General features: G+C 45.3%; 1 protein-coding gene across 7 annotated transcripts; it reads right to left on the bottom strand.

Moving 5' to 3' along the window:
• Window positions 1–432: 432 nt before the first annotated feature.
• ATP23 (ATP23 metallopeptidase and ATP synthase assembly factor homolog) lies at window positions 433–13,945 on the bottom strand. Of its 7 annotated transcripts, none has more exons than XM_070621916.1 (7): window positions 13,819–13,943; window positions 10,688–10,733; window positions 9,932–10,013; window positions 6,787–6,968; window positions 6,195–6,332; window positions 3,629–3,712; window positions 433–886 (listed from the first exon to the last, which is right to left on the bottom strand). In XM_070621916.1, exons 5-7 carry the CDS (start codon window positions 6,291–6,293, stop codon window positions 683–685), a joined length of 387 nt encoding a protein of 128 aa, XP_070478017.1. In that variant the 5' UTR covers window positions 6,294–6,332; window positions 6,787–6,968; window positions 9,932–10,013; window positions 10,688–10,733; window positions 13,819–13,943; the 3' UTR covers window positions 433–682. The 7 variants fall into 7 exon arrangements, with proteins under 7 accessions (XP_070478017.1, XP_070478018.1, XP_008522482.1 ...); XM_070621917.1 differs by lacking the exon at window positions 13,819–13,943 and adding an exon at window positions 11,037–11,241; XM_008524260.2 differs by lacking the exon at window positions 6,787–6,968 and having other exon boundaries at window positions 13,523–13,945.
• Between the last annotated feature and the right edge of the window lie 542 nt (window positions 13,946–14,487).

Here is a 14,487-nt window from a genome sequence, read left to right as displayed (position 1 = left end):
AAGTATGCAGTCTTTCACCACTGAGTATGATGTCTGCTGTGTGTTTTTCATGTATGCCTCTTCTTATGTTGAGGGAGTTTCCTTCCATTCCTAGTTTGCTGAGTGTTTTTGTCACAAAAAGGTGTTGATTTTGCCTGTTTGAATGTTGAAAGAAGAGCAGGGAGAGGGGCAGCACTGATCATTGAATGAATTATTCCCAACTTTCATTCTTTGCATGTTAGGATCACGACGATATCTCAACAAATACTTTGGAATGAGATTGGTACATTTTTTCTTTACAATTATTGTAAATACCAACAGTGGTCACCCATCAACATCATACAAGGGCACACTTCACAGGTTTCATAATCAAATTTTAAAATAATCACGTAATAAAAACAAATCACATTAATAAAAAATAAAACACAAATAATAAAACACAAGTACAATGTAGAAAATACAAAAATGTAATTTATTTGCCTTATGAACCAAATGGTTAGCTGTAAAGATATAATTTTTGCCTTGGAGTTTAAGGCAGTATCATTTTTTGCCAGGGTAACTTTTTCTGATCATACGCTAGAACCAGCATCTTCTGTGTTTTATCCGTATTTACTTGATCATTTACGTTTTATTCGTTTGTGCACTTGAGAACCATATTTTCTTCATGATCACTGAAGCTCTCTAATATAAAATGTCATTGTCTTCATATATTTGAGTAATACCGATCACGGTTTTGAAAGTCTCTATGAGCATATCTTGCATAAGTCTTGTTATGTGGGATCCTTCCAAAAGGTTCATGGTCATTGAAACAAGATTCAAAAACTTCATCAACGGCCTTTCGTGCTACTTCTTTGCTGATATTCCTAACGGCCAGGATGGAAAGAATGGCTCTGTCTCGCACACAAGTCTAAGGAAAAAGAAAAGTATGTGGCTTTAATTTTATATGAAAATTTAATCATGAAATAATAACATTTTATATAAATGTCTGAACCAAAATAAAAATTAATTTCCTCTCATATCACTTTACTAATTTCTGTCATTCCAAAGAAGAAACATAACTCTTAAATTATGAAGCATGTTTAGCTCAGTCTAAAGGTATTTAGGTATAAGTAAGACTTCCTCCATCTTCTCATCTTTTCCAGTAACAAGTAGATGTCATTCTCTGAAGTTCTGGGCAATGTCTCCCACAGTAACTCTCAATTTACAAAATCACAAAAAAAGTTCTAAACTAAGGTTCTGGCTGAATTTTAATAAAATTTAAATAAATTTAAAATATACTTCACTTCTACATCTCTCTTCCTTAACCTTCCAGTTGACCAACACTAGATAACTTTTCCTTCGAGAAGGGCACTCTCTCCTGGAGGCAATAGGAAAACTACACACATATACACACAAAATTTGAAAGTGTCTTAATTTTTCAGGGGAAAAAAACAAAATCAAACAACTTTTTTTCTTGAGTATTCTTTGCCTGGGTACTAAAGCTCTCTACCCAAGAAAATAATTTACCTAATGTTACATAGTAATAGACTAGAATTTCTCAGTACTCTAATTGAAGTATTCTAAGAAACACAAGGTCTGCCATTCCAATTATTGGAGAGCTTTTCATCTACTAATTTCTCCCCAGACCCAAACTAAAACTCAAAAGAATAGCTTTTAACCTTTTCCTGAAAAATAACCAAACACTGGTTCTGAAGGCTGTGTGTCCTGACAATTATTGATTTTGTCCACATGTTTACTTCGGCCTGGTCAGCATGCCCAAGCTGGAGATGCCCACTCACACTGGAATATAAGCCAGTGCTTCCCAACCTAACCCACACCAAACACTGATTTTAAAAACAAGCCCCAGGCACAAAGAAATAAGAAGGAGAGGAAGGACCTCATGGAGCCGTGACAGCAAATGCCAGAAAGAAAGGAAATTTCTCCCGTGCAGGGAAAAAAACAGTGGTAAAAATCTGTCTCCCACGGGGTTGGGAGACACAAGTATAGACCACAATTCAGATTGACTTCTTTAAAGATGTATAAATTTCTGTTAAAATAACTTGGGCAGGGGCTGGCCCCGTGGCCGAGTGGTTAAGTTCACACGCTCCACTGCAGGCGGCCCAGTGTTTCGTTGGTTCGAATCCTGGGCGCGGACATGGCACTGTTCATCAAACCACGCTGAGGCAGCATCCCACAGGCCACAACTAGAAGGACTCACAACAAAGAATATACAACTATGTACTGGCGGGCTTTGGGGAGAAAAAGGAAAAAAATAAAATAAATAAAATAAAATAAATTTAAAAAAATAACTTGGGCAATTTTTCAGTTATTAGAAGTGGTGTTTATATTTCTTGGGCACATGCTGTACAAAAGCAGGGTCTCCATTCTCTAAGACTCTTCCCCCTCAACTAAACTCCCCACTACTTCCACGCATTTTCTGTCCTGTCGTTAGTTCTATTCATTTTCTGCTGCTGCCACCCAAGGTGAGACAGGGAGAGACTTTCGAAGCCTCCGGGCCCTGGGCCACACGCCGTCACCAGAGAATACTCTTCTCAGGGTGGGCTGACATGCGCCCTCCTTCCACCCTTTCCACCAGAGCCAGAAGGCACAGCCCACTCAAAGGCGGGCTGAGCCGGATTTACTGAGAAGCAGGGATTCGAGGGCACAGAAGACACGTGGCACGAGACAAGCCAGTGGTGTAAGCTCACTTGGCACAGGCTGAAAGCCTAACAGCAGATCCGCGTAATCACCTTTCCAGGCAGCAGGCGTGTCTTCTGGTACCATTCACTGAGTTCACAATTTCTCCTAGGAGTTCCCTGGGACTGTCCACCCTCCCCCGCAGAGCTGAGTGACTCTCTTCTCTGGAGAACCAAGGGCCTTCCCGTATTGTTCCAAGCCCATCCCTTCTGCAGCCGGTTGAAACTGCTGTCCTGATGCCCGTGCGCCTCACAAACTGGCCCAGCCAGCTCTTCCCATAGGACATCTCTGACCGGCCATCTCCCAAGCGTGCACACAGAGCCCCTTGGTGGCTGTGGGCAGAATGGCTCTCACTCATCATCAGTCTACCAGTTCTGTGCTTCCTCTGCCTACCTCCATCCATCGTGGATCTTAAAAGCTTTCTATTCTAACAGGATGATCTGGCCTTTAGTTTCGTTTTTTGTTTTGTTTTGTTTACACAACCCCTCTCAGCTCAATTCATCCTAATCAAGTCCATGCCAACACACAGCTTAGCTCTCCCATCACACAACCTTTAAAGGTGCGCTAACACACACCCATAACCTGTGCCGCAATGCAGTCTCTGTTCTGAAAGGTGGTACTTTTTTGTCTCGAGAATACTGTCGTAGTTTCAAAACACAAGTCCAGGACTGCTAGGCTAACGTCAGACAGGCTGTGATTTCACTTCCTTTCCGTATCCACCCCCATCCAGAAGCACCCCAGAACGAGATCAGAGTGCTGTTCACTATTAAAATTCTCACTTAGTCACACAGCTTGCCTAGAATTATAAAGCAGAACTAAAGTCCATCTATTTGGCTTAAATGGTATACATTTTTGTGTTCTTTTCATATAAGTAGTTCTTTCCAATTTCAAATACTAAATGTACTTCTCATTTCTTCCTTCATTGCCTCCACTCAGCACTTGAGGGTAAGTGATTTCATGTGTTAGTTTTTACCTGATGGTGTTGTTTTAATCCAAAATGCAACCTGAATATTTCGTTGACGAGTGAGCAGTCGCCACTAAGGTTGGCAGCTCGAACCTAAGACAAAGACAGACGGCAAACGAAGAGAAGGTAAGCGCTCCAGCTCCACACCTTCAGATGGTTTTTAAAAACTGTAACAGAATATAAAAGTACCATGTTTTTCTGAGAACAGAGTACCTGTAAGATTGTTCTAAAGAATTTTTTAAACTCTACCAAATCAGGAAGTTCTTCAGTTCAGAAAAAGAGCAGCTATGCATGAGCCATGCTAGACAATGCCAAACACACTGGCAGGGGCTCAACCGTCCACCAAAGGGGACGTTCCAAACGTCACACTGCAGCCTCCCCGACAGAACCAAGCTCTTTTGGAACAAAAACTCAGAGAGTTAGACCTCAGAGTTAAAATCTACACTCTCTACAAGATACAAACACTTTGAGAAACGACCAAAAGCACTTCAAGAAGCATTCTTCCAAAGATCTGCAAACTGAGTTTCAATGTGAGCTTAAAACTGAATACATCAGGGCCGACCCCGTGGCCGAGCGGTTAAGTTCACACGCTCCGCTGCGGTGGCCCAGGATTTCACCAGTTCAGATCCTGGGCGCGGACATGGCACCGCTCATCAGGCCATGCTGAGGCAGCGTCCCACATGCCACAACTAGAAGGACCCACAACTAAAATACACAACTATGTACTGGGGGAATTTGGGGAGAAAAAAGAAGGAAAAAAAAAATGAAGATTGGCAACAGTTGTTAGCTCAGGTGCCAATCTTTAAAAAAAAAAAAAAACTGCATACATCAGCATCTAAGCCACTTCAGGCATATGAACCCCCACCCAGCCCAAATCTATGAAACCCTCCTGGGCCTTCCCTTGAATCCATGTAAGTTCACTCCTTCCTCCAGGGCCTCAAGTGTCCTATAAAAAACTAAGTGGTACAGGGGCTGGCCCCGTGGCCGAGTGGTTAAGTTCGCGCGCTCCGCTGCAGGCGGCCCAGTGTTTCGTTAGTTCGAATCCTGGGCGCGTACATGGCACTGCTCATCAGACCACGCTGAGGCAGCGTCCCACATCCCACAACTAGAAGGACCCACAACGAAGAATATACAACTATGTACCCGGGGGCTTTGGGGAGAAAAAGGAAAAAATAAAATCTTAAAAAAAAAAAAAAAAAAAAAACACTAAGTGGTACAAAGCACAAAGAATCAAGAACATTCCAAACTGGTCATGCTATGAGTGTTGACAGGTTAGGACACGTTTTCTAATTTACTATATTTTTAAAGTAAAAAACAGCTTTACTGGATGAAAAAGTCTTGGAACTACCCATATAGACTCTACAGTCAACCTAGCCACGTTTTTGCTAATGGACTACAAACAGAATGGCCAGGGGCCGGCCCACTGGTGCAGTGGTTAAGTGTGTACATTCTGCTTTGGGTGGACCGGGGTTCACTGGTTCGGATCCCGGGTGCAGACATTGCACTGCTTGGCAAGCCATGCTGTGGTAGGCATCCCACATATAAAGTAGAGGAAGATGGGCATGGATGTTAGCTCAGGGCCAGTCTTCCTCAGCAAAAAGAGGAGGATTAGCAGTAGATGTTAGCTCAGGGCTAATCTTCCTCAAAAAAAAAAAAAGAATGGCCCATTTCTTGTTACTTCTACAATAACATGGCCTCATTTCTCTGAGGAGCTCAGGCACTTAACACACTTTAGCTAGCAGGCATTAATTCTCATAAGACCCAAGACAGACCTATTTAAAAATTCAGGTTTCAGTCTACTCTCCAAATAATATGAGTTATAATTAGATGCAGTGGGGCTGCTTATGAATTTCAAGGGAAAGAGAAAATAATCTAAGTTACAAAGTATAAGCGTGAAATTTATATTATTTTTTTTAACTTCTCAGCACACTGCACTCTTCAATTAATAAAATGCAAGCACGAAATACATGTCACTCTAGGAGCAGACCTATACGTGTACTTCTGAGAGCAGCCAAAGTGCTTAACGCACATCCTCCTATGTTGTATTCTTGAGGTTTTACTCTAGGACAAGCAAGGAGCCTCACCCACAGGAGGCAGCACAGCAAACCAGTTAAGAGCTCTGGCTGCAATCCCGCCTCTGCCTCTTCCTAACCACGGGATCTAAACAGGCACCTCGCTTTCCACATGTACAACCCGGGATGACATCAGCTACCAGCCACTGCTGTGAGGACTAAAAACGAATCCACAAACAGACCAGTGTTTGCACACAGCCCTCGGCAAACGTTAACGATTATTATTTTTCTGTTATATAGTTTATTCCATAGGAAAAATAGTTTATTATCATTAAAGTCAGTCATCATTATTATTAGGATTTAAAGGTTATATTTAAGACACTTCTAAAATGACACTTAAAATGTCTTGTTGTAATCAATAGTTAAAAACAAATTCAAGACTAACATGGAACTAAGACAGTAACACAAAAGGAATATGTTTAAATAAGTTATACTTGAATAAAATGTTCAAATACAGAGTGTTTGTTGGGGGAGGGGAACAGTATCTCCTACAATAAACTCACCTCTGAGCAGGCCAGATGTCTGACATTGGTGAACCAGTCGACGTGAGCACGACAATGGTCAAATGCATGAATGAGCTCGTGGGTGACCACTCTGCTCATATGGGCCTGATTACGGATATTATTCTGGCACAGAACAATCTAGGAGGCACCAAATTAGAGAAGTTTGGTTGTTTCTAACATCGACTCTTATTTCATAGGTTCCATCCCTCTCTCACACAAGGGGGCGCACCTGCTTGGAAGGCCTCCACCCACTCTTCTCCACCGACCCCACACCTATCCATCCGTCAAGGCCCAGTGGGAACTACCCGTGCTCCAGAAGCCTTCCCCAGGGACTAACTCCTCCCTTCTCCTCTTTCTGGACTAAGCAGCTCTTAGCTTAAGGACGTTTATTCACAGGCCGTCCTCCCCGGGCTGACAGTCTCAGCCTGTCCTGGCCTCCACAGCATTTTATTAACAGAGTGGTCTCTGGAATGAAACGGACAGCCTCAAATTCCAGCCCGACTCCTTACTAACTTGGTGACTTTGGGCAAGTTTTTTAACCTCTGTGCCTCAGTTTCCTCAATTATAAAAAGGAGAGTATTAGAGTACCTACCTCATAGGATTGTGAGAATTAAATGAGAATATAAGTAAAATGCTTCTTAGCAAGTTTCTGAATGAGCAATGAATCAACAATGAATGACCACCACTGTCCCATTCTACTATAATTGCCAGGAAAAATCCTCAGAAAGACCTTCAGAAAGAAGTGCAAAAGCCAACGGCACACTGAGCAGGACCCTATAAGAATAATAAAGACATGAGGGATCCTAATAACAATAGGTACCATTTACTGTGTACTTACCATGTGCCAGACACGGGGATATGTGCCAGATATTCTATATACATTCATTCAACATTCATTTATTCAACTAATATTTATTGAGACCTATCCGTAGATTTACAATTAACTAATGGAGATAGAAATTAACCAAATAGTTACCAAAATGTTTAAACACATGCAATGACAGTTGTCATGAAGGGAAGCCCAGGTTGTCATGAGGACACACACTGAGAATGCCTGACCTGGTCTGGAGGTTGGGAGAGGCTTCGCTGCAGAAGGAATGATTAAATTGGGATCTAACGGGCGAAGAGGAGTTAAATGTGAGGAGAGGGGAAGGGAGCACCCTAGACAAAGAAAACATCTACGCAAAGGCTGGGGCGCTGAAGGAAGAGCACGCTGGAGCAGCTGGACGCAGACCTGCGTGGCTGCAGCACGGGGCTGGAGGTGGTGGGCAGGAGATAAGGCTGGGGAGGTCACAGGGGTCAATCACTCTTTCTCCTGAGAACGAAGGGAAGTCACTGAAGGGAGCAGTGCAAGGGGGCCGCTTCTGTTTTGTTTTTATGCTTTTGACTCTAGCAGGAAAAATAAGCAGAAGATGACCAAAACTGGCTGCAGAGAGACCAGCTGAAGGCTAATGAAGTATTCTAGGCAGGAGATAATGGTGTCTGAGCTAGGACGGTGGGAGCTGAAAAAGGTATTTAGGAGGTAAACGAGACAAAATTTGGTGATGGATAGAATACAGGCAGGGAATCAGAAGGATCAAGGGTGACCCCAAAATTGCTGGTAATAGGATGGATGGTGGTACCTTTCACTGAGATATGCATAAAAGACCAGGTTGGGTGGGGATGAGGGACGGCATAAATCATCAGTTTGGACTTGGACATGTCAGCTCTGAGGTGCCTGTAAATGTAACTGTCAAGTGGGCACTCGGGTATATGGATGTGAAGTTCAAAAGAGAGCTCTGACCTAGAAAAATAAATGAGATCCCCTTGGCAGAGTATAGAGTAAGAAAAGAAGGGATCTAACACCAAGGATCAAGGGACTTCAACATATAAGGGCTGGCAGAGGAAGGCGAGCTGGCAAAGGAGCAACCAGGAGAGTGTCATGTTCTGGAAACCATGGGAAGGAAGTGTGGCATCACCTGCAAAAGTCAAGTGTATGCAGATGATGTGACCCAGCGATTTCACTCCTTAGAGTAACTTTTGCACAAGCGCACCAGGAAAAAGGGTGAAAAATATTCACAGTAGCATTGTTCATAATAACAAAGTTGGAAACAACCAATATTAGATAGCGTAAACTGTAGTACAGACACACCATGGAATACTATACAACAGTGAAACTAAATAAACAAGATGAACACAACAACATGGAAGAATCTCACAATGGTGAACAAAAGAATTGTTACAGAAGACTATATACATATACTCTATGTTTTCACAGAACTACAAAGTATGTACTACATAGAACAAAGTATCCCATGTTCAAAGCTTAAAAGCAGGAAACTAAAGAACACATTATTGGACTGTATATATAGATGGAAAACCCATTCGGAAAAGCAGAGAATGGTTACCACAAAAGTCAGAACAAGGACGGGAGAGGGAATGTGATCCAAGGTGGGCACTGAAGGGAGATGGGCATCTCAAGACCGGGCAGTGTTCTCTCTCTCAAAGCTGGGTGGCAGTTACACAGGTGTTCATTCTCTCATTATGACCAAAAGTGTTCAAAAAGGTTTTTCACTCTTCTGGATGGATGAGATACATCACAATACAAATTTTAATTTAAAAAAATAAAAGAAGAGAGTGCCCAACTGTGTTCAACACTGCTGAGAAGTAACATGAAGGTTCAAAATATCCACTCTATTTAACCCCAGGGGGGTGAACTTACCAAGACCCATTCTGAGAGCTATAGGTACTGTGATTATCAATTTACAAATGAGGAAACTGAGGATAAGGCAAATAACTTGCCCAAGCCCCACAGCTAATAAGCAGGGGAACTAGGATTTGAACCGAAGTCTACTCGACTCCAAAACCCAGACCCTTCACCCCTCCGCTATAGTGCTCTTTCCCATGATTACTGTGAAATAGCCATAAATAACCAAAATACATATAAAATTCCCCAGGAAACAATTAAGTGTAGTTAAATGTGGCTTATATATTCAAGGTGGAGACACTCAAAACACCTTTATCTACCCTCATCACACAATATAATCCATCTACCATCTCCAAGACGCTGTCAAAACCTTCCAACGACTTAAAACTAATAACATTTATTGAATGCTTACTACACTTACTGCAATAAGCACTTTACAAGAGGCATCTCATTTAATTCTCATAACCATTCTATAAGACAGAGACAATCACCACCCACAGTTTACAGATGAGAAAACTCACTCGCCTAATCAGACATTTTCAAAGGTATAGCACTTCTCACCAGTAAAGGTGAACTCCTCGAGGCAGCACTCAGACAGAGCCTCCCACTGCAGGGCTGACCCTTCTTTCCGTCCTACCCCTCCTTTTCCCCATGCATTCCTGCCCTGCTGCTAAACTAGCCAAAAAATACACCCTGTGCCTTCCCAACAGCCGCCCTGCTCCTGCCACCCCTGCCTGGGGCAACAGTCTTTGTCTTGTTGCCTCTGAGGAGGCTTTATATCCTCTCGCTGAACCTGTTGGCATCTTTTAGTCAATTGCACCACTGTCCCATTGTGGGAACCACGCCCACCTAAAACAGTTTAAGCTGCCTCAGACTTTATCATTGTCCATCTTCATGTCTTGTCTCCCCACTGAGAGTCAGAACCATGACTAGTTCATTCTTTGAATCCTACACAAAGTCTACAAACAGAACACCCAGGATGTGGAAGATGCTCAGCAAACATCAGGAGAGAGAATTGGAGGAAAGCAAACAATTTGGCAAAAATGCCCACCTGAGATGCCGAAGCGTCAAAACCTCCGCTGACGTTCCCACTACAATCTTCACAAGAAAAGTGCCTTTCTCTGTTAACAGCACTAAAAGGCAAGAACAGAGTAAAGAGACAATGTCCAGAAGCAGTGCACACGTGGCGTGGGGGAACAGGAGACCCGTGTCATCAATCCCCTCCACCACTAACACAGAGAAAACCCTGGGAAAGCAACTTAACTCCCTCAGGACTCCTTTTTCCCCTCTGTAAAATAAGGAAATCGTCTCTGCAAAATCTATCCTAGTTCAAATCCTACGACATGATTCCATAAAGCATTTGGTCCACTGATGAAGACCACACTGGAAATAAACTGGAGTTCCCACCCTTGGGCCAGAAGGTTAAGAAGGGGACCTCAGAAGTCACCTCCTCTAATCCCCCCAAAGTTAAACAATACCTGCAAGGCTCCTACATAACAAGCCGAGATTTCTTCTCCATTAAGGAGAATGCTGAAGCTGGTGTAGTAGAAAAGCCAGGTTTGGTAATCACTTATAAAAAGATTTTGAGTATCGTCTTTACTAAATATTGAGATGAATGGTAGGGCCAGAGATTTAGAGTTAGGGCAGCAGATGTCCGAAGGGGACAAGGCCTGCCCGGAGAGGATGCAGACAACCACCACCAACTACCAGGCAGAAAAGGCTTTGTGGCATGAAGCAGTTCCAGCTTTTTGGATTTTTGGTTTCAACAGCCAGGATATAGAGCAGCACTTCAAAAAGATTTACTTACCAACCCGAATGCTCCATGGCATCAAGAAGAAGTTTGACATACGGATCTAAAAAGATATTGATTCAATTATGTATGCTAATAGGAAAAAATGCCACCAATTAAACTATCCAAATAGCAGCATATTATCAAAAAGTAACACACAAGTCTTAATGAAGCAATACTATCTTAAAGTTGGTAAAAATGGATATGAAAAGACAAGCTTAAATTAACATAACAGCAAATCTTTAATGAAATGAAACACTGATACAAGTACCAAGATGGGTACTGCCAACATCTTAGAAAATATCAAACATGCTTTTAAAGGCCATTTTTAGTTAAAGGATCAAACACACTGCATACAAGCACATACCAAAGGACAGAGGGAATCTGGGGCCACATGCATAGAATGAAGAGCAGCACAGTATCCAGATTAGAGGAGGGAGTCAGTAGCCCCACTGTCGTCTGTCCTGGTCAGACCTCACTGGTAACACAGTGTCCCGTTCTGAGACCACACTCTAAACAGGACTGCCAACTGAAGCTCTTCCATGGGGGAAGGCAACTAGACTAGCGCAGGACTACGTTCAGTAAGAAGCAAGAAAAGATTTGCGGATTTGGAAACGAAAAAGAAAACTGGGACCACAGTAGCTTCAAGTATTTGAAGGGGTGCCACATGGGAATAGAGTCAGTCAATATTTGTTCAGAGGGCCAAACAATGACCAAAGGGTAAAAGTTACATGGGGCAGATTTCAACCCAGTACAAGAAAGGATTTTTCCAACAATCAAAGCTGTTGACACAATAGACGAGTAGCCTCCAGGAGAAGGGACCCAGTTCCAGCAGAGGTCTGTAAACTCTCTGCTCAGGATGGCACAGAGGTTCCCTGCATGAGCGGGGAAAGGCCTGGACCACTCCTGAGGGCCCTTCCACCTCTAAGCATCTCTATGAGCCTGTGACGATTACAGGAAAGTACAAGGATCCCAAATGCCTCTAATAGCAACTTGTCACACAGGTGTCTTGTCTGAGAGGAAAACGCAGGGCAAATTATGATATACGCAAAAACACAGAAAAAGAAAAGAAATCAAGGGTTTGTGGGTTTTTTTAAGTGTTGAAAGCAAGAACAGGTGAATAAAATAAAAGTAGTGAGGGATGAGAAAGTTAGTTATAGGTTACCACTTTCCTAACCTGCGCCTCTTAAGAGTGTTAACCGTAAGACAATTATAAGTATTATTCAGTGCATATCAGGTGTCGGGTAATGCACCATACAAAGTGCATTATTAAAGCAACTAAGAGAGTTTTACAAAGTTGAAGTAGGTTCAAAAATCTATAGTCTTCTTACTAAAAAAAACAAAAAGAAAAAAATAAGCAGGAAGCACAGTTGTCTAGAAATTCAAAAAGGACCTGCAGTGCTCAGAAAGCTTTGGAGAAAAAGGAAAGAAAGGTCCTCCACGAGGCCGGTTTCTCCCATCACCCCTGCCCCCGCGACAGGATGTTAAAGCTACAGGGTGAGGCTTTAATACCACCAATGCGTTCTCCCAGCCGCCCTCCCCTTGGACGGTGGAGGCCTGGTAAGGCACCTCACCCTCCTCACATCCTACCTGAACGCCTCCTCCACTGCCTCTCTTCCACTGTAAGAACAGCTACCCTTTATTCAGCTCCTGATATGCTGGCACTTTACATTCAAAATATCTATCCCTCACAACAACCCTAAAAGAGACACTTTTACCCCTCCCCCTCCCTTTTTTTTTTTTTTTGGCAGATAAGGATAGAGGGGATCAGAGAGCGCAATCACTCTTCCACACCTAATAAGGAGAGGCACCTGAATTTGAACCCCTGTCTAACTCTGCAGCCCATGTTCTTTTCACTGCCTTCCACTTTGAAATATCTTAAAGGCAGGGTCCTTATTCACCTTTGCATTTCCCGACACCAGAACCTAGGAGGCATGCAATACATATTCGCAAAGGAAATACAACGTGATCATTCCCTTGAGGCCCCCTCCTCCTCCCACCTCCCTTGCCTCCCTATATGCAGGTAATCTCAAGAAGGTTGGAAAATCTGGGGCTGGTCGACTTGTGAACTGTGGCTGGCCAGCTATGAAAGAGTAACCTTGCTTTGGATCAAGTCCGTTGAAGATTTCAATTTTCTAAATGTATCTGAAGTGAACTTAGGAAGTCTATGTGAGTGCAAAGGAGTTAAGAAATCTCTAGTGCAATGTCCTGGGACCTGAGAGAAATTGGTCAGCAGGTAACTGTGTCCCTATTTCACCCACAGCAGTGGTTCTTAACCCTTTGTGGGTCGTGGGCCTCTTTGAGAATATGATGAAGCTATGGACTCTCTCCCCAGAAAAATGCATTTGGGTGCATACACACACGATTTCGCTGTCCATTTCAGCGGTTTCTACACCCTGCGGCCCATCCACGTATGGAGGTTAAGAACCCTCCCAAGGAAAGGTAGTTTGCAAAACTGTTTTTGCACTGCCAGCGGTAAGTGTGCCTTAATGAACGTGGCTCTTTAAACCTCTGCGTCAGCGGGACTCTGAGTCCCCATATTGCTGTATAATTTACATACGAAATCAGAGGATCTGTCAGACCAGGGAGAGTGCTGGAAAAGGGCACACTCCTAGCCCGCTTCCCCTCCATTCCACAAGCAAGAGAGGTGCTGAAAGGGGCTTCGGCGCCTCCTGATCGGGAAACTGAGGCCCAGACCCCGACTCCGCCTGCACGAGGCCGCGTCTGCCTAGACTCTGCGCGGAGCGGCGGGCACCGGGCCCCGCCACCGCCCCCGGGGCTGACCCCGAGCCCCCTGGCGGCCGGGCTCCGACAGCGCCCCGCCGACCCCGGCCTCCGGCTCTCGGCTCCTACTTGTCTCCAGCGTCTTCAGGAGCATAAGCTGGCACTTCTGGTCGCTGGGGAAGAAGCGGGAGAGGAGCCCGCCCTGCGGGGGCTTCCCCTGGGCCGGCCGCTCGGGGAAGACTCGGCACGCGTCGGGCTGCTGCGGCTGCGGCTCCCCGGCGGCGGGGCCCGGCCCGCGCTCACCCCGAGCTCCCGCCATGCAGCCCGCAGACCCTGCCGCCGCTTCCTCCAGCCTCGGGCGGCCGGGACTGACGCAGGGAAGGGGAACCTCGCTCCCGCCAAATCGACCGCCCAGGCCCTCCTACCCGGGCCGGCCGGGCGCTGGGCGGGGCGAGGGGCGCTGGGCGGGGCCGAGGACGTCTGGCCGGAGGGAGCTCCGAGCCCGGAGGGGACGCTGAGCTGTTGGGGAGGCGAGGGGCGGGGCGAGAGCGCGGGGCGGGGCTAGAGGGCGGGTGGGGCGGGGCTAGAGGGGCGGGGCAGGGCTAGAGGGGCGGGGCGGGGCTAGAGGGGCGGGGCGGGGCGGGGCCAGAGGGTCAGGGCAGTTGCTCCGGGCCGGGTGCAGGCCGGCGGAGCTGAGACTCGCCCTCGCCCGCTGCCCCCGAGATACTGTGGGCTTGGCCGCTGCACCTCTGCGTGGTTGTCCGTTCCGCATAAGCGTCGTTCCGCAGCCCCGCCTCCTCGTAGACACTCCATCCTCACCTCCTGGCCAATACGGGCCACTACGTCCCCTTCTCCCTCTGAAGGTCTCTGCCATCCTCCCATTCCCTGCCTTTTCCATCAGCAGTCTGGCCCACCTCTTTCCTGACGCCCCAAGAAATACTGAAAGCAGTGTCTTCCAGAAACGTTTGAAAGCTACAATTATAATGACTGGTCACATCAAAATCTTCAAAATACAGGATCGAATTACCTTTTTTTTGCCGCCTCCGGGCCCATTCGCCCACCCTACCCTCTTGCCACCCAAAATAACTCTGATA

This window comes from Equus przewalskii, chromosome 5 (genome assembly GCF_037783145.1).
Source record: "Equus przewalskii isolate Varuska chromosome 5, EquPr2, whole genome shotgun sequence".
Lineage (NCBI taxonomy): Eukaryota > Metazoa > Chordata > Mammalia > Perissodactyla > Equidae > Equus > Equus przewalskii.
Note: the sequence above shows the minus strand (reverse complement) of the source record. Positions and strands in the feature narration are given on the sequence as shown.

Coding starts and splice junctions, on each gene's coding strand:
- ATP23 (XM_008524260.2), bottom strand. CDS start 13,712: ATGGCGGGAGCTCGGGGTGAGCGCGGGCCGGGCCCCGCCGCCGGGGAG. Junction 10,734..13,522: donor CCTGAAGACGCTGGAGACAA/GTAGGAGCCGAG, acceptor ATATCTTTTTAG/ATCCGTATGTCAAACTTCTT. Junction 10,014..10,687: donor GCCATGGAGCATTCGGGTTG/GTAAGTAAATCT, acceptor CTTGCCTTTTAG/TGCTGTTAACAGAGAAAGGC.